The 20,670-nt window shown below is 44.9% G+C and overlaps 1 protein-coding gene across 12 annotated transcripts in view; it reads right to left on the bottom strand.

Moving 5' to 3' along the window:
- PPIP5K2 (diphosphoinositol pentakisphosphate kinase 2) overlaps positions 1–20,670 on the bottom strand; it is a 218,946-nt gene that overhangs the window by 93,531 nt on the left and 104,745 nt on the right. For all 12 annotated transcript variants that reach the window (XM_082243664.1, XM_082243668.1, XM_082243672.1 and 9 more), the window contains exons 11-13: positions 16,664–16,750; positions 10,321–10,400; positions 10,112–10,217 (exon numbers count right to left, since the gene is read on the bottom strand). In XM_082243664.1, coding sequence (XP_082099790.1) covers positions 10,112–10,217; positions 10,321–10,400; positions 16,664–16,750 — 273 coding nt within the window. The remainder of the gene's footprint in view (positions 1–10,111; positions 10,218–10,320; positions 10,401–16,663; positions 16,751–20,670) is intronic.

The raw sequence follows: 20,670 nt of genomic DNA, 5'->3' as shown, positions 1-20,670 counted from the left end.
GAGAAAGGAATTTTACGGTAAGATTTTACAAAAATTCAGTTTTCTCTTACGTCCTCTGACAGTCGCCGCCCACTCATACAGTCTTCACCAATGGGATGTCGCAAATCAGTGTAGACATGAGGGGTGGGAAGAGCAACTGTCACAAAGGCAACGCAGCACCCAGGTCAGAGAAGGGAACCTTATCTGAACAGAAAGGTAAACCCTCTGGGTAACAGAAAAGCTCAACTGGAGCTAACAACCCAGGAAAGCAAAACACCAAGGGGGAAACAACCCCAACAGCCAGGGACCTGCAAAACTAGGGCCCCCTTAAGGCACAGAACCTTGCGGCCAAATGAAGCATCTGCAGATGCCAGAACCTCAAGTTTGTAAAATGTGGAAAGTGTGTGCACTGACGACCAAGTCCCAACCACGCACACCTGGGCCACCGAAGCCTGTTTCTGGAAAGCCCAGGAAGCACTCACCGCTCTGGCAGAGTGCGCCTTGACAAGGAAGGGCGGTACCCGTTCCCTAAATGAATAGGCCTGTACAATCGTCTGTCTGATCCATCTAGAAATGGTTGCCGCAGACGCAGCCATATCCTTCCGAGGTCCCTCAGAAAGGACAAAAAGAGAATCCGACTTACTGGAGGATACCGTGGACGACAGGGAGACCCTGATCGCCCGGACTACATCCAGGGAATGCAAGGCACACTCCTTAGGATGCTTAGGGTACGCACATAGCGAAGGTAAGACAATATCCTCGTTAAGGTGAAAATCAGAAACCACTTTAGGAAGGAAGGATTGGTTAGATCGCAAGACCACCTTATCCCTATGAACCACCAGGTAAGGGGAGCGGCAAGACAAGGCCGCCAACTCCGACATTCTGCAAGCAGATGTGATAGGAAAGGTAACCTTTCTCGTCAGCAGAGGCAGAAAAAATGTTTGATGTTTTCAAAGGGAGGATGTTGCAAAACAGACGGGACCAAGTTTAAGTACCAAGGAGGAAAAGGCGTTCTCCGAGGAGGAGCCAAATGACGCACACCTTGATAAAGGTGCCTATCAATGAATTAGACGCCAAGGGGCGCTGAAAAAGGATAGCCAGTGCAGATAACTGGTCCAGATTGGAGGAAGGCTAACATCCTCGCCACCGAAAAGGAGCGATGATGGATGCCCCTTGATTCACACCAGGCAAAATAAGCCTTCCAAGTAAGGTAATAGATCTTACCGGATGAGGCCTTCCGAGCCCTGAGCAGGAAAAGGAATGACTACAGACGAGAGAACCCGATCTCTCAAGACCTGGCTTTTAACAGCCACACCGCCAAGGTCAGCGACCGTAAAGCAGGATGGAAGATCGGCCCCTGAGACAGCAGATCATCTCGAATAGGAGCCGCCGCGGAGTCTCGACGACCAGTTGGACGATGGCCACGTACCAAGACCGGCGCGCCCAGTCTGGGACCACCAGGATAACCAACTTCGGTTCGGAGACTAACCTGCGAAGGAAGCTGGCCAACAACCGAAATGGAGAAAAGGCAGAAATCAGGCGATACTGATTCCAAGGCACCACCAGCGCATCTGAGGCGACCGCCAGAGGATCGCGTGTTCATGCCACGAACCTTCCCACCTTGTTGGTTAGCCGAGAGGCGAACAGGTCCACATCCAGGGATCCCCATCTCGCACACAGCATCTGAAAAACCTCCGGGTGTAGGGACCATTCTCCCTGGTCCAGGGTCTGGCCGCTCAGATAATTGGCCTGCCAATGCTCCACACCCGGAATGTGAACTGCCGAAATCGCCGGGACGTGCGTCTCGGCCCAAGACAGAATTCTGGTCACTTCCTGGGCCGCCCGGGCACTCCTGGTGCCCCCTTGATGATTTGATGTAAGCCACCGCATTGGCATTGTCCGTCTGGACCCGCACAGGGCGGCCCCGAAGATGAGCCGACAACGGAGCAAGCATAATCTGATCGCTCGCAATTCCAAGATGTTCATCGGCAGGGAGGATCCCTCCTCCGACCAAGTGCCCTGGGCAGACAGAATGCCCAGAACGCCACCCCAGCCTGACAGGCTGGCATCTGTGGTGATCACAATCCACAACGGGCGAAAGGAGCTTTCCTCCGTCAGAGTCGGGGACAGGAGCCACCAGAGAAGATCCACTCTGATTTGGCGACTCAGAGATATCCTCCTTTCCAAGGATTGAGAATGCCTGTCCCACCTGGCCAAGATCTCCGCTTGAAGAGATTGCGTGTGGAACTGTGCAAACGGTATTGCCGCGAAGGCTGACACCATCAACCCCAGGGACCGCGTGCAGGCCCTGAGCGACGAGGAATCCTTGTCCCGAAGGGACCTGACCTCGTCCTGTAGAGTCCGCAGCATGTCCTCCGGCAGGAAACCTTTACTTGGGCAGAGTCCAGGACCATTCCCAGATATGGGAGACGAACAGAAGGGGACAAGGTCGACCTCTGAACGTTGGTCCATCCGAACTCCCGGAGTGTCTGAACTGTAATTGACAGATCGCGTAAGAGACTCGGGCTGGCACTCGATCGTAACAGGAGATCGTCCAGAAATCCCAAGACCGCAATCCCCTGCGCCCGCAACAGGGCCAGAACAGGAGCCAGCACTTTGAGAAACACCCTAGGAGCCGAAGCGAGACCGAAAGGTAACGACACAAACTGATAGTGATCCTCCGTGATTGCGAATCGGAGGAACCTCTGAAGACCCACGAATATAGGGATGTGTAAATACGCATCCACGAGGGTGGTGGAAGCCAGGAAATCTCCTGGACTTAAGGAGGCCACCACCGACCTGAGGGATTCCATGCGGAACTTTTGAACCCGCGCAAAGCGGTTCAGAGCTTTCAAGTCCAGAAATGGACGTACCTTGCCCTCCTTACTGGGCACAATGAACAGATTCGAGTAAAACCCCTCCAAACCTGTCCCAATGAAGCACCGGGACGATCACCCCCTGGGCGAGGAAATCCTGAACCGCCCGATGAAGATCGTGTAACCGATCTGGGGTCAAATGAAGATTTGAGGGAAAGAATTTGTCCGCTGGCTGCGAAAGGAATTCGAGCTTGTATCCCGATCGAATGATTTCCTGAACCCACCTGTCCGGAATCCGGAGCAGCCAAAGGTCTAGGAAACCGCGCAGACGTCCCTCCACCCCTGTAATGGGTGAGGGCGTCCCTGCAGGTGGAGGCGGAAGGACCCGCCGGGCCGGCATGGGTGGATTTTAGCTTGCCCGCCCAGGGCTTCCTCTGACCACCCTTAAAGGGTTTCCCCTTGACCTATGCCTTGAAGGCACGAAAGGACCCCTGATTTGGTTTAAAGGAAGAACCCCACTTACCGCGGAAAAACTTACCCCTGGGGTCTGGGGCAGCAGAGTGCTTCTGCACCCAGTGCCCCCTTTAACCAACCTGTCCAGGAAATCCCCAAAAAGACGATTCCCCTCATAAGGGATGTCAGACGTCTTCCTGGAGGCTGGTCAGCCGACCAGCTCGTCAGCCACGTTAAACGATGGAGCAGCACCATGACACCACAAGACAGCTGAGCTGCTAGAGGAGGCACCTCCATGGCCGCGTCACACAGGTACAAAAAACCTGCCAGACGCATCTGCTCCACCATCTCTACAGTAGTCGGAGGGGCGGAATCCGCCTCCAGAGTGCGTTTGAGCACTGAACACCGGAGAATCCTCCGAGGGCATTCGAGTGGCCTTGTTAAACCTGGACACCGCGTGATCCACTTTAGGGGACACGGTCCATCGTGAATCCGTAAGAGAAGCGAAAGGGCAACGGAATTGAAACCGTTTTGGTACCACAAGAGGGCGCATTAAATTACGCCATTGTTCGTTCACCGTCATGTGAAACTCAGCGGGACAAGGAAACACCTGTGCCGCAGTTCGGGTTCTGCGAGTCCCAAAAGGAAGACTGCTTACCCGGTGGGTTGGGCCTATCCTCTAAATGTAGTGTGTCTTCAACAGAAGCAAAAAAGCGCAGACACCGCAGGGCGTTCTTAAGCAGCTTCGGGAGAAAAAACAAACATTCTCCTCCTCCCCCTCCACCCCCACATTAGCATGAAAGGACTGAGACCCCTCAGGGGGTAAACTGTCCAGGGCAACCATATCAGACTCAGAATCAGAAGATAATGAAATCCCAGCTCTTTTCCTAGAACCCCGCTCTGACATCAATAAATCCACCTTGGACGCTAAAGTCGCAAGTGCAGCAGCAAGAGAAAATTAAGATTCAGGAGTACCTGAAGCATTCACTAATATGCAGTCCTGGGACTCCATGAGAAACATACTATGGCACTGGCCCTTTAAGACGCGATCGCGGCGACCTACCGCAATGCACTGCAATAGGGATCCCACTAAGGTACCCCCCTGAGATGGGAAAAACACTGAAAACAGAAGAATAAGCCCCAACACCAGCAAAAAGAGCCCCCAGAAGTGTTACCTTGCTGCTGGAAACAATCACTGCATACAGTAAAGGAAGTGATGTTATCCACTGGAGGCTGAACAGGAACTGGTCTAAGGGAAAATGGTTGCCAATGCATCTGAATGGGAGGCTCTGGGAAAATGGCCGCCGAACATGTGCAAAGAAGAACACCTTGCCACACACAAGATGGCGCCCGAAGGAGCCAAAAACACTACATAGAGAGCTGCAGAAAGTGCCCACAGTGAGGCCAGAGCAGCTGCCCATACCCAAAATGGCGGACCTGTGGTTTTTTGCACCGCATCTGTCCGCACCGCCATGTCTGCACCCCCAAACACACTAATAAAGCGGGCAGGGACAGGGACCCTCACAAAACCCCCACATGGCGATACCTGCGCCTAGAAGCCCCCACAGGGACCAGGAGGGATGCGAGCCCCGGACACAGACATGAGGGGAGAGCACAGACACACGCAGACTGTCATCCCCAAACAGAGGCCCCCCACAGAGGTTACTTACCGCTCCATACGGCGTAGGCGCCTCAATATCGCGGGAACCCCCCACCCCAGATGGCGGGAGAGCCATCAGCCGAAATAGGATGCGCCGCACGGTCAAAACCGCACGTTGAGGCATCCCAGCAAGGTAGCCACCTCGCAGGCTTTTGCCCCTGAGAACAGGGGCAGGTCGTTTGCTAGGCCAGGGCGCACGCATAGCCCGCTAAACGCTTGATGGCGGGCTGGGATTCCATAAGATCCTCTGTCCTGGAGTACCAGGACGACCAGTCCGATTTCCAGCTCCGCAAATGCTGTAGTCTTCCGAAGATCCAACTAACTAAGCGCAGAACAAATAAAAAGCTAGTAGTGCAAAGAAAACACTTTTGCAGAAAAGAAAAGTAATAAAACAGAAGAAAGGCTGAGACATGTAGCCCCAGCACAGGGAAAGCCTATCTTACTCCTATCTAGGCAGAAGACAAACTGAATTGGGAATGAGGCTAGCCGGGGGTATTGGACCAGTGGGACAGCCCCCTATTGGTGTGTCTATGTAAATTGCTTTGTTTTTAACAAGTCTTATGCCTAGCTTGCTCCTGTGGATAAGAGGTCAATACCCATTGGTGAAGACTGTATGAGTGGGCAGCGACTGTCAGAGGACGTAAGAGAAAATGGGATTTTTGACTTACCGTAAAATCCATTTCTCTGATGTTCATTGACGGGCACAGCACCCGCCCCTCTGTGGAGTTGGCTTTCTTCTGACACTGCTTGTAACAAAACTGAGTGCCTATAGCGGAGAGTGGGAGTATACTTCCTGGGACTGTCCCATAGGCGTAGTCAAGCTTTTCCTACTAGTGTCCTACTCCTGTAGGGGGCAGTATAACCCAATGGTCAAGAAGATAAAGAGCTGTGTCCTTTAATGAACGAAAAAGAATGAACGAAAAATGAAAAAAATATATATTTTTTAACTGCTGACCGTGTACCTGTTAGAGAGACTTCCCCTTACTCCCCCATGGAATAGGGTTTAGCTCAGACAGGAAGTGATTTATTGTCTGTATCTTACTATCGTTATGACACCTGTTCCCTTTAGTTCTTAATACAGGCACAAGTAGGGAGGGAAAAATCTCCACAACAAGCAACAGCAATTTGACAAAAGTTTAAAAGAAAAAAAAAAAGTTTTGGGTGTCTAATCACTTGCCTATCAAGGTATGTTATTAACGGCATCACAGCTTCAAGAGCAGCTAAAGGGCTTCTGACAAAAATGACTGGGGCTGATCTAGAGCCTTACGATCACTATTATGTGGGTCTCAAAAGGGTGATTCTCGACCAGGTGAAAACAGGAGGAACTCCCTCCTGAGACTAATGACCTCAGATGAGACATGTTTTGCGTCAATTCTGGGGTAACAATGGTCATTCCTAGGCTAGTATATCCCCGATTACAGGTATTCAAACACAATATGTGTTTAAATAACGGCACTGGAGGGCAGGGGAGACACTGGGGGTCTAAGAGATTGGTACCGCTTTATTCCCGCCCCCTTGTCTATTTCACGCAGAGAGGCTTCATACTCCGCGAGGTGGCTTGACACTCACTCTCTGCACCCAATGCTATTTGGCACTAGAATCATCTACCCCATGTTTTTGGATTTACAACCACATTGAACCTTATTTCTAACATAGTCTCACTGACCTTTGTTCAGAACAATTGCCTTACCCCCTCTCCCTTTTTTCCACTTGTCAGGCTCGTTTTCCCTATAGCGCTCATCATCCTCCCTTCTTGGTCTAATAGAGCAATCTCTCCATAAAGACTACCTGCCACCTGCCCCTGCTATCGCATAGAAGGCTTTTTGTCAACCGCCTTGTGATAGCAATAAAGTAAACTAAAAAAAACTAATTACATGAAATAGATTTTTTTTTTAAAAATTTAAAAAAGGAAAAGCATCCCGTCATTCCAGTACACACCCCAATAACTTCGCAAATATAGTGCAACATAAATTGCAAGTACCACCATTTTATTCTTCAGGGTCTCTGCTTTCAGAAAATAGATTTAAAATATAAAAAATAAAATATATTATTTACAGTTCACAGTATTTTTAGCAAAAAAAGTATATTAAAGTGGTTGTGAGGTTGGAGGTTTTTTTTTTACCTTAATGCATTCTATGTATCAAGGTAAAAACTCTTCTGTGTTCTACCCTCCCAGCCCCCACTTATCTGAGCCAATCTAGATCCAGCTTGTGCTCAAGAGCAGCGGCCCTCTCTTCTGCTCTCTTTCCTTATAGGCTCATAGCCATTGCCATAGGCTCCTGCTGCTGTCAATCACAGCCAGTGAGTAGAGAGCAGGGGGCAGGATCAAGCAGCTCTGTATATCAATGGAGGGAGGAGCCAGGGGAACCATCAGGGGGCCCCAGAAGAGGCTGCTCTGTTCACAGCCATTGCACATGCAGGAAAGTATAATGTTTGTTATTTTAGAAATAAAAATTGTAGGTTTACAATCACTTTAACGTGTTCAAAAAATTAAAAAGTTGCCCTGGTTGGCAAGTGGTTAAGCCACAGTAAATAACACAATTAGAAAACAGTGCTATGAATACTAATTATAAAGATGAAAGGGGATGTTGACAAAACTTTGCTTTTGGTACATTTTAATTTGAAGTAAAGTAAACATCAAAGAAAATCTGTGACAGGTTCCTGTAAAAATATGTATGGGGTTTCAAATGGACTAATTAGCAATGTTTTTAGTGGAAGGGACACTAAAGAGACAACCTAGTTAGAAGTAATTTCAAATATTTAATTAATTTAATGCCAGGAATGGCCAGGTTACAAGCAGACATCCTCGGTAACAAGAAAACTTAATGCCCCTTTAAAATATTTATTAGTTACCTTTTTTTCTTCTAAGTTCTATAAGTTAGGAGGGTTCTAAAAAATTAATGTTAGTGTGAATCCTAACTAAACTTACATTGAGTTTGATAAAGGACTGTTTTTATCTTTTTCACATTTATTGCTGCATCCCAGTGCTGCTGATCTCCTGCAAGCCTCTTTATAGCCACATCGTGTCTACATATATACACTCCAGCAACTTCTGCACATCATTTCTCAGGGTTTCTTGATGGTGACAACAGTGTACCACATCTGAGTAATGTGTGCTTGTGTCACTATTGGTATAACACTTAAAAGGGTGATAAAACTGGAAAACAATTGTGAGATAGGGATAAAGTACTTTTACATTTTAACATGAAGTGCCTGTACAAGGACGTTTGTGGCAGAATCACCAGGTATTAGTTAGTGAAAGCTACTGATTTAAAAACACTTTATGTTTGAAATAATATTAATATGTTCAAGCTTTTTTAAGATTTGGGTCATAAAATGACTAAGAGCCCTTACACACCGAGGTGCTTTTGAAGCACTTTGGCACAAAAAAAAAAAAAAAAAAAAGCGCCTAAAAAGCTCATGAAAACCTATTCCCATTGAAATCAATAAATGGTTTCACACGAAGGGCAATGCGCTGGAGGGGCGGTGAAAAAAATCCTGCAAGCAGCATCTTTGAAGCATGCTCATTAAAAAAAAAAAAAAGAGCCTCAAAAATTCCCCTCTCCTTTTAAATAAATGGGAAGCGCTTCAAAAGCACCTTAAAAATGGTTCTTAAAGCAGTTTTTGAGTCACTTCAAAAAAAGCGCACCGCTAACGCCTCAAAAGCGCATGACAAGCAATGCAAAAGTGCTCAGAGTTTTATGCACAGTTTTAAAGCGATTCAGCGTGCAAGGGCTCTAAAGGGCAATGAATCGTATAATCACCAAACATTCACTGCAGATCAATCTTCCAGATGCATGTGTAATAAATGACAATGATTAATTCACCACCAGGGAATTTCTGGTGAAAGTCACATTTTCCACTTTTTAACCACTTGCCGACCGCTGCAAGTACATATACTGCGGTGGTCAGCCCCTCACAGGCAAAGTGACGTACCGGTACGTCACTAGCCTGTGAGGCTCTGGGGAGTGAGCGTGCGCCGCCTGAGGCGCTCCCGCGCAGTCACGGACCCCGCCGCGCGTTTGAGCGGCGGACCCGATGTCCGCCGCTCACTCACGATCGTCCGTGACAGAGGGAGAAAGGCAGGCAGCTAGTGTAAACAAGCCGCCTGTCATTCTCCCCTGTGTAGAAACAGTGATCATACGGTTCTACTATGTAGGACCGTTGATCATTGTTCCTACACTTCAAGCCACAGCCAATCACAGTTAGAATCAGGCCCCTAGGGACACACGCAGCCCCTCCCTCTCAAATAAAGTTAACCCCTTCACTACCAGTGTATTTTTACAGTAACAGTGCATATGTATAGCACTGATTACTGCAGTAATGTCACTGGTAACCCCAAAAGTGTCAAAAATGTCAGTCAAGGGTCCGATCTGTCCGCCGCAATGTCGCAGTACAGCAAAAAAAAAAAAAAAAAAATTGCAGATCGCCGCCATTACGCGTTAAAAAAAAAAAAAACACCAAAAATGACCGAAATCTTTCCCTTAGTTAGTAAACGCAATAACTTTTTCGCAAACCAATCAAAATACGCTTTTTGCAATTTTTTTTACCAAACATATGTAGCAGAAAACAAATTGGCCAAAAATGTTAAAAAATTTTGATTTTTACATTTTTTTGGGGGGGAATTTCATATAAAAAAATGTGAAAAATATTGTTATTTTTGCAAAATTTACGATCTTTTTTGTTTATAGCGCAAAAAGGAAAAATTGCACAGGTGATCAAATACCACCAAAAAAAAAGCTCTGTTTGTGGGAAAAAAAGGACGTCAAATGCGTTTAGGTACAGTGTCGCACAACCGCGCAATTGTCTGTTAAAGTCACGCAGTAAAAAAAAAAAAAAAAAAAAAAAAAAAATCGCAAAAAACCCCCTCGTCAGGAAGGGGGTATAATCTTCTGGGGCTTAAGTGGTTAATAAATGACAATGATTAATTCACCACCAGGGAATTTCTGGTGAAAGTCACATTTTCCACTTTTTAAATATCCTTCAACAGGTTTCTCACGCAGTATGACATATCCATTAATAACTATTCAACACATCTGAGCAAAATATATCACCAAACATGTCGCTGGAGAGGGCTGGGAGGTATGAGGACAAGGAAAAGTATGCCCTTCCAAAATCACCAAGGAAAAAAGGATCATTTTAATATTATGAGCTTGAAGGAAATGTGTACTTTTACTACTTTCAATTAATCAAATCTACTTACATTTCTAAAACCGTTTTAAGCTGCTCCAGCTTTGCTTTACTTTCCTCAATTTCTGAATCATTGTTCTGTCCAAGCTCAACAAGAAGCTGCCTTGCAATGTCCAGGACTTCCTGTTATCAAAGAAACAAAAATAAATTACTAAATATGAATTAAAAAAAACAAAAAAAAAACACACATGGCTAATCTCTCTAATGCGTATACAAATTTACTTGCCTGCAATTGCTTTGGCTTCTTCAGCTTTAATTTCCCAGTCTTGTAGCCGTAACATTTTTCAAACAGATCAAAAAACCTTGGAGAATTGGAGAATTAATTAAAAAGTAAAGATATTATTTCCCATTATGTAAAAATGTTACTAAGCATCAGATGGGATAAAAATGTCATCTTGGTTTGATTTAAAAAATAAAATAAAGTGTAAATAAAAACTTACTCAGTGAGACTACCCAAAGCATGCAACAAACTTCAGCAAACAGAGCGTGCCATAATAAGTCCATAAAAAGTGAATGAATAATAAAAAGTTCCATAATAGTAATTCTTCACAGTATCTTGCGCCAATAGACAAAAAAGTGCCTGGGACACCTAACAACACTTCTTCTGTTAGATGCACCATGGGTCTCCACACAGAAAAACAAATGTGCTCAGCCCTTCAGTCCCAGTTCACACTTGTGCGATGCGGGAACCAGCATGATTCCTCTGTGGGTTCCCACATAGCATCTCACTCGCAGGCAGTTCACACTGCTCTCTGCGAACCGCTGTGGGAGTCAATGTAAAGTTAATGACACCCCCAAATAGGTTCACAGATCACAGTGCGAACTGTGAAATCAGACAGGAATCGGACCGCATAGGTGTGAACACCCATGCGATCCAATTCCAGTGCGGACCAAAAACAGGGTCCTACACCATTTTGGTGCGAATGAGATGCAATTTAAGCCATACAGTTTGTATGGCTAAATTTGCATCGCACAGACATCGCATGTGATCTGCACAGCAATGTGGTGTGAATCACATGTGATGTTTAGCATTGCATTAGTGTGAATCCGGCCTCAAAAGGCCTCCATGTTATAAGAGCCCTTAAGCATGGCAGATGTAAAAACACCTGTTAATCCAGGCATTCCCCACCACAGCAGCAAGATGTTTCCCTCCTTATGCTGGCCATGCAGTTTAAGAAAAATCGTTCAAACTCATTTTCGAAAAACGAACACTTGGCCGTGAGAGCAGACGATCGTGCAATCATGTAATGACCAATAAATCATTCAATGGACATAAATGAATCCGTTTTTTTGTTTGTTTTTCACATATACAGTGCCTTGCAAAAGTATTCGGCCCCCTTGAACTTTTCAACCTTTTGCCACATTTCAGGCTTCAAACATAAAGATATAAAACTGTAATTTTTTGTGAACAAGTGGGACACAATCATGAAGTGAAACGAAATTTATTGGATATTTCAAACTTTGTTAACAAATAAAAAGCAGAAAAATTTGGCGCGCAAAATTATTCAGTCCCCTTAAGTTAATACTTTGTAGCGCCACCTTTTGCTGCGATTACAGCTGTAAGTCGCTTGGGGTATGTCTCCATCAGTTTTGCACATCGAGAGACTGAAATTTTTGCCCATTCCTCCTTGCAAAACAGCTCGAGCTCAGTGAGGTTGGTTGGAGAGCGTTTGTGAACAGCAGTTTTCAGTTCTTTCCACAGATTCTCGATTGGATTCAGGTCTGGACTTTGACTTGGCCATTCTAACACCTGGATATGTTTATATGTTTATGAACCATTCCATTGTAGATTTTGCTTTATGTTTTGGATCATTGTCTTGTTGGAAGACAAATCTCCATCCCAGTCTTAGGTCTTTTGCAGACTCCATCAGGTTTTCTTCCAGAATGGTCCTGTATTTGGCTCCATCCATCTTCCCATTAATTTTAACCATCTTCCCTGTCCCTGCTGAAGAAAAGCAGGCCCAAACCATGATGCTGCCACCACCATGTTTGACAGTGGGGATGGTGTGTTCAGGGTGATGAGCTGTGTTGCTTTTACGCCAAACATAACGTTTTGCATTGCTGCCAAAAAGTTTGATTTTTGTTTCATCTGAGCAGAGCACCTTCTTCCACATGTTTGGTGTGTCTCCCAGGTGGCTTGTGGCAAACTTTTAACACTTTTTATGGATATCTTTAAAAAATGGCTTTCTTCTTGCCACTCTTCCAAAAAGGCCAGATTTGTGCAGTATACGACTGATTGTTGTCCTATGGACAGAGTCTCCCACCTCAGCTGTAGATCTCTGCAGTTCATCCAGAGTGATCATGGGCCTCTTGGCTGCATCTCTGCTCAGTCTTCTCCTTGTATGAGCTGAAAGTCTAGAGGGACGGCCAGGTCTTCGTAGATTTTCAGTGGTCTGATACTCCTTCCATTTCAATATTATCGCTTGCACAGCACTCCTTGGGATGTTTAAAGCTTGGGAAATCTTTTTGTATCCAAATCCGGCTTTAAACTTCTCCACAACAGTATCTCAGACCTGCCTGGTATGTTCCTTGTTCTTCATGATGCTCTCTGCGCTTTAAACGGACCTCTGAGACTATCACAGTGCAGGTGCATTTATACGGAGACTTGATTACACCCAGGTGGATTCTATTTATCATCATTAGTCATTTAAGTCAACATTGGATCATTAAGATCCCGTTCACACTGGGGCGACCTGTCAGGCGCCGTAGGTCGCCTGCCATAGAGAAGCTGTGGACCCGTTCTAATATGTTATATGTTGTCAATGTTATGAAGTCGTGCCGGCCGCTCCGAGGTCGCGGTGCGAGCTGCGCGCCGCGACCTGTGAGGTCACCCCGGCAAGTCGGATCGCCCCAGTGTGAACGGGGTCTCAGAGATCCTCACTAAACATCTGGAGAGAGTTTGCTGCACTGAAAGTAAAGGGGCTGAATAATTTTGCACGCCCAGTTTTTCAGTTGTTAAAGTTTGAAATATCCAATAAATTTCGTTCCACTTGATGATTGTGTCCCATTTGTTGATTCTTCACAAAAAATTACAGTTTTATATTTTTATGTTTGAAGCCTGAAATGTGGCAAAAGGTCGAAAAGTTCAAGGGGGCCGAATACTTTCGCAAGGCAGTGTACCTAGTGCAAACAGTTTGGACGAGAAACATGTTAACCTTTCAATTTATCGTTTGTTCATCAGAAAATTTCCAAATTTGTCAGTTTTTGGCTCAAAAACATCACAACCGATCAGTTTTTGGCTCAAACACGTCACAACCGATTAGTGCCCATTAACTGGCCGAAAAACCAACGAACTGTACAAATGCCTGAATTTCAGAAGATTTTTTGCATAGTGTATAGTCACCATTAATCCTCTCCTTAGGAACCTAGCTGTGAAGCCACAAGGAATCACAGTCGGCTTTCCACAGTTAGCATGGCGGCGTTGGGTACCCAAAGGCCGGCCTGGGTGAGGACAGTACTGGATCCCCGGACAAGCAATTGTCCTTTTATTAAAGTCAGAAGCTATAGTATTTGTAGCTGCTAACTTTTTATTCTTTTTTTTTTTTTTTTTTTTTGGGATGGGACTTAAGAACCGCTTTAAATTTAAGAGACTTTTTACTTGAACAAAAAGTAAAAGCCTCACAAAATTCATTCATTATTGGTATAATTCCTGAGCTCACATTTCTCCTTACCGAACTTTTCAAAGATTACTGTATTAAAATGGAGTATAAAGAAGCATTCTAAAAGGTATAAATATACCACATAAATTGAGTTTACTTGCAATACATTTATAGTTTTTCTTCACAAAACACAAGTATACAATCAAAAGACCATAACAGTATTCTGTACAAGAGCAAAAGCAAGAAGAGAGTCACATACATATAAAAAAACAAAACAAAAAACAGGTAGAATTTTGTAGGCTATTCCTGACCTCTTCCGTCTTCTGAAAATATTGCCTGCGTGGTCATTTAATTTAATACTTCAATACCCTCAGTCTATAACTGAGAGAATCTTATTTCTCTCAGCACATATTGTATTTCCTTTTAGCATTACCTGACTTCAAGTGTTACTAAACCCACAACAGTAAATCAGTTTGTATATGCAGCAAAGCATGCTTGTTGTAATGGATGTAATCAATGGTTAATAATGGTTATAGTGAAATGCCTATTTCACCTTATGATGAATACCATATATATATATATATATATATATATATATATATATATATATATATATATATATATATATATATATGTGTGTTATTGCTGCATTTATAAACTACCTTGCTCAAAATGCAGCTAGATCACCCCTCCATTTATGGAATCCAAGATAGCGACCCAGAGAGACTACACCCAAAATAAGACCTCGTCATGTCCTGGAAGAAAAGCCTAGACACATAGATACTCCAATCATCCGATCACCACCTTATACGTATTATATATGACTATTTCCTGGAATGAATTTCTTGAGTTTTTATAAAGACAAAAGAGGAACAAATAAATATAGAACAAACTATTCTGACAACTGCGTCAGCGTGATTTACTCCTGTGCGCACACACCTATTCTGAAATTGGGCCAGGGGCAGATATAATCTTGGACTGTTTCGGGCCCAATCCAAAACATTGTCATACACACTGCAGAACTTAAAAGGGGTTAATTCTGTGCATTATGTAAAAAGGCTGTATAATCCTGTCTTCTTTGATCCTCCCCATCTTCCACAGTCACCAATACATCTCCTGATAAGACAGAGCCTTTGGAGTCACTCTGCACATGCTCAGTTTGGTGTGTATTGCTAGAGAGTTTTTTTTTTTTCTTGGGTGCGTGTGATCAGCACAGGGCCAATCAGAACTGTCAAGACAGAGGGTCAGGGGTCCTGCAGCCTCATAAAACAGTCAAAGTAGAATGAAAACTTCTCCTACAAGCTTTAACCAGACACTGACAGAAGTCACAAGACTGCTATATACTGTTGATGAGAAAAGGTATTTAGCAGTTGATATTTACTAAACTAATTGCATTCCAATGTTCAATTTACTGTGGGAGACCAGATATAGTGAATGCACGGTCCTGGGTTAAGTAACACTTTAAATGGTGCCGTGATGCCTACTATTTAGATGATTAGGCGTTAGACCCCAAATATATAAGGATTCTCTAACCTGCATGTATTCTCCATGTGCTGCTAGAGTGACATATTAAAATCAAACTTCTACAGTTAGGGCTGGTTTACCATAAGCATCCACATTGCAGTGCCATCCACTGAGCTCAGCACATCATCACTGTGCAGAATTTGGTGGATTTGTTTTTTTTTATGAACACTATTAACCACTTTACGACTGCTCACAGTAATATTACTGCGGCAGAGTGGCTCGTTATCGTCTGACGACGTAGTACTACGTCGTCAGACACTCCCCCTTCTGGGCGGCGCTTGCGCGCCGCCGGAGGCTCACTCCCGCTGTTTTCATTCACAGCGGGAGTCGGGCCAGGGGAGGAGCAGCCGCTGCTCTTACCCGATCGTCGGGGATCGAGTCTGGAGATCCGCCTGCTGTGTGTAAACACAAGCAGGCGGATCTCCATAGTGACAGGGAGTGACAGATCGGACTGTTCAGCATAGCTGGACATCCGATCTGTCCATGACTCACACAGTCACCTCCCCCCCCCCACACGTCAGTAAGCACCAGGCATACATTAACCCCTCCCTCTCCAATAAAATTAACCCCTTCCCTGCCAGTGTCATTTTTACAGTAACAGTGCATATATATAGCACTGATTACTGTAGTAATGTCACTGGTACCCCCAAAAGTGTCAAAAATGTCAGTCAAGGGTCCGATCTGTCCGCCGCAATGTCGCAGTCCCGCAAAAAAAAAAAAATCGCAAATCGCCGACATTACGCGTTAAAAAAAAAAACACCAAAAATGACAGAAATCTTTCCCTTTGTTAGTAAACGCAATAACTTTTGCGCAAACCAATCAAAATACGCTTATTGCGATTTTCTTTACCAAACATAGGTAGCAGAAAACAAATTGGCCAAAATTTTTTTAAAAAATTGGTTTTTACATCTTTTTTGGGGGGAATTTCATATAAAAAAAATGTTAAAAATATTGTTATTTTTTCAAAATAAACGCTCTTTTTTTGTTTATAGCGCAAAAAGTAAAAATCGCACAGGTGATCAAATACCACCAAAAGAAAGCTCTGTTTGTGGGAAAAAAAGGACGTAAATTTAGTTTGGGTACGGCATCGCACGACCGCGCAATTGTCAGTTGAAGTCGCACAGCGCCGAATCGCAAAAAGTGGCCTGGACGGAAGACAGCAAAATCCTCCGGTGGTAAAGTGGTTAAGATAGCATACAGACATCTTATAAATTTCAGTTGCCGGCCGAGCTGCGCGAGACAGTGGATTGCCTATATGCAGTTATTTTTTATTTTTATTTTTTTTAGAGCACAGTGGCCACACTGCAATGCAGTGGTGTAAACCGGGCACATAGACAATGCATTCTGACTTGTCCATGTGGTGGGATTGTGCTGGAATAGCAGCTCAATGCCGTTCCGCTGCATCTAGTGTGAATCTACCCTTACACAAAATGTATTATTACCTTTGATGCCTTACTTCCATTTTCATTTTTTGCTTTGGTGTCCGATCACCATGTCTTATCACTGCAATAACACAACGAAGCTCCATCCTTAAAAAAATAAATAAATACAAAAAAGGATAAAGTGCTAATTAGATAAGGAAATACTTACACTAAACTGCTATGTCACAATTCACTAGCAACAAGATCAGTAACAAACCCTTTACAGGCAGTCCCCGAGTTATAAACATCCGGCCCCGGTTCACACTCATGCGATAAGCGCTCAGACCTTGAGAGCACAAGTCGCATGACATGTAAAAATCAATGTTTCCCTATGACAGCCGTCTTAACTTGTCAGACTTATGTCGGTCCGACTTTTGAAAAGGTTCCTGCACTACTTTGGTCTGACCTGGTGCGATTTCAACTCATAGAATAGAATGAAAGTCGCATCAAAGTCAGATCAGCATTTTAACTGATCCGACTTGTGACAAGTGCTCAGAGGCAAAGTTATCAATGTAAAATTAAATAATAAAAAAAAAAAAACACAACTGCAGCAGCAGCATGCTCCCCCCCCCCCCAAATCCATACCAGACACTTTATCTGAGCATGCAGTCTGGCAGGCCAGAAAAGGGGGTGGGTGGGAGACGAGCAAGGTGGGACAGGAGGGCCCAGGTGAGCCAAGGAAGGTGGCGAGAGGGAGAAAATCTCCTTCCGCTGCCTGTAATAACAACCGAGCGGCTGATTAGCTGCAGCGTTTGTTATTACAAGAAAGCAGACCACCTGCTCTAAAAAACAGGGCCAGGCATCATCCAAGTACAACTACTTTAAGTCAAAGGCAGCATTTTTGCGCTATGTCGGCGTGAAAGTATAATAAGACGACTGCATTTGCTTGAAGAGTAGCCTAGGAAACTGGACTTCTTTCTAACATCGTTGGCTTAAAACTTCTTCTGGTCAAAGATTATGGTAGCCAGGGACACCCAAGCACCCAATACCTACACACTTCTAAGCAATTGAGTCCTTTAACCACCTCAATACTGGGCACTTTCACCCCCTTCCTTCCCAGACCAATTTTCAGCTTTCAGTGCTCTCGCACTTTGAATGACATCAACTCAGTCATGCTTCACTGTACCCAAATTAAATTATTTTGTTCACAAATAGAGCTTTCTATTGGTCATATCACTTGCTTTTTAAATTTTTTGCGATAGAAACCAAAAAAGAGCAAAAATGTTTTAAAAAAAATATATATTTTCAGCTTAGTTTCAAAAGAAATCCAATAAAATCAAATTTGGTCATAAATTTAGGTCAGAATGTATTCTGCTATGTGTCTTTGGTAAAAAAAAAAAAAAAAATCCTGATAAGGGTATGATAATAATAGGTTTGTGTGAAAGTTATAGAGTCTACAAGCTAGGCTACGATGTTCACTGGGACAGATGTGGCAGATCACAGACGGACGTGACAGATGTGTGCCAGATGTTGACTGGGACAGATGTGAAAGAGGTGCGCCAGATGTTGACTGGGACAGATGTGAAAGAGGTGCGCCAGATGTTGACTGGGACAGATGTGAAAGAGGTGCGCCAGATGTTGACTGGGACAGATATGCAAGAGGTGCGCCAGATGTTGACTGGGACAGATGTGCAAGAGGTGCGCCAGATGCTGACTGGGACAGATGTGGCAGAGGTGCGCCAGATGTTGACTGGGACAGATGTGGCAGAGGTGCGGCAGGTGATCACATACAGTTGATCACAGAGAGGTGCAGCGGGCGATCACAGACAGTTGATCACAGACAGGGGTGGCACGTGATCACAGACGGGTGGCACGTAATCACAGACAGGTGATCACAGGCAGGTGATCACAGGCAGATGTGGTAGATCAGGCAGATGATCACAGACAGATGTTCAAAGTAACAGATTTTACTGGGAGAGATGTGTGATGGGTGTTTTCACTGTATTGGGGACACTAGCTGGGTGATCAGTGAGTAAAAAACAGTAAAACAGCTCAAAACTCACTGATCCCCGGCTGGCAGCACAGATCTGCTCTCCTTCTCCTCACTGACAGGCTCTGTGTGAGGAGAAGCAGAGCTGATCGCCGTTACAAAGGCTGTGTTGACATTACAGGATGGCTGTGATTGGACACAGCAGTCATGTGATCAGGAGGGCCAATCACAGAGCCCTCCTACCGAGCAGTGTTGCGCTGTGTCCAAGGGACACAGGCACACAGAGATCACGCAGCTGTGCGGGCGCGCAGCTGTGCGATCTCCCTTCTTCTAAAGAACGTTCAAGAATGTCCACTCAGAAGGAGGAAGTTCTCACCCGGCCGTTTATATGTAGTGGTTGGGTTGGAGAAAGTTAAAGTATAATTGAAGGCAAAACTTTTTTTTTTTAGTTCTGGAAAAAGTTGAGAGGGATTAGAACGTGTCAGTTTTTATTGCCGTCTGTGCCCCCATTAGGGAGATTCACCCTCTCAATCTGTCCTGTTTATCGTTCTCTTCTAAAATGTGAAAGTAAAAGAAACTCCTAAATCCCAAATTTTGGGTTAACACCAGAACAGTAATAGAGGGGAAATCTTCCCTAACCTTCCCTTACTCTATTCAAAAAAAAAAAAAAAAAAGCTGGATTTTTGTCTTACCGTAAAATCCTTTTCTCTCATGTTCATTGATGGACACAGCTTTAGATCTTCACTGACCATTGGGTTATGCTGCCCCCTAAAGGAGTAGGACACTAGGCGGAAAAAAAATTGACTACACCTCTAGGGCAGTTCTAGGGGGTATACTCCCACTTCCTGCTATAGGATCTCAGTTTAGTAACAAGCAGTGTCAGAAGAATACATAACCCAACTCCACAGAGGGGTGGGTGCTGTGTCTGCCAATGAACATCAGAGAAAAAGATTTTACGGTAAGAAAAAATTCCAGTTCTCTTTTTGGTTCATTGACGGACACAGCTTCATATCTTCATTAACCGTTGGGATGTCCCAAAGCAGGGTCATCATGAGGGGGCAGGAAAAAAACTGAATTCCCAAAAGTGCTAAATATAGCCAACCAGGTAATCAAAGAGCTCAACCATAAACAACTGGAGCTCACCTACTAGGAAAAAACACACCCTCAAGAGGTCGTAGCCTCTGCAACAGCAGCCGGTAAAACATTGCGGCCAAAAAGCAGCATCCGCAGATGCCAGGACATCCATCTTGTTAAACATTTGTGAACGTGTGCACAGAGACCAGGTGGCCGCCATGCAAACCTGGACCCCGACGCCTGACGACGGAAGGCCCAGGAGGCACTAAGCTCCCTCATAGAATGTGCCTCAACAGGGAAAGGAGGAACCTGACCCTAGATGGAATAGGCCTGCACCACCATCTGCCTGATCCATCTAGAAATGGTCCCAGCAGATGCGACCTGCCCCTTACGAGAACCATCCGTAAAGGACAAATAAGGAATCTGATTTGCGAATCAACTCGGTCGCTTTGTCCTTCAGTACCTGGCTTTAAGCTTTAAAATTCCCAGGCCGTTAAAAGCCAGCGACTGTAAAGCAGGATGGAAGATCGGTCCTTGGGACAAAAGTTTTTCCCTGAGAGGGAGCCGCCAAGGAGCATCCACGACCAGTCTTACCAGGCCCGTGTGCCAGGACCGTTGATGCCAGTCCGGGGCCACCAAAACAACTGGAATCCCTTCTGCCTCGATTCTGTGCAAAAGTCTTGGCAGTAGCTGTAAAGGAGGAAAGGCATATATGAGACGATACTGGGCCCAAGGGGCCACCAGAGAGTCTGCCAGAGGATATTGAGAACTTGCCAAAAACCTCTGAACCTTCCTGTTGAGGTGAGAAGCAAGTAGGTCCACATCGGGAGTCCCCCACCGGAAACACAGTTGTTGAAACCCCTCTAGGTAAAGGGGCCATTCGCCCGGACACAGAGCCTGCCGACTGAGGTAGTCTGCCTACCAATTTTCTACTCCTGGAATGTGCACAGCAGAGAGGGCTGGACGATATTGTTCTGCCCACCTTAGGATGCCGGCCACTTTTTTGGCCGCAAGAGCACTCATT

This window comes from Pelophylax lessonae (genome assembly GCF_965119305.1).
Source record: "Pelophylax lessonae genome assembly, chromosome: 1".
NCBI classification, from domain to species: Eukaryota; Metazoa; Chordata; class Amphibia; order Anura; family Ranidae; genus Pelophylax; species Pelophylax lessonae.
The sequence above is the reverse complement of the archived record's forward strand: the minus strand, read 5'-3'. Positions and strand labels throughout refer to the sequence as shown.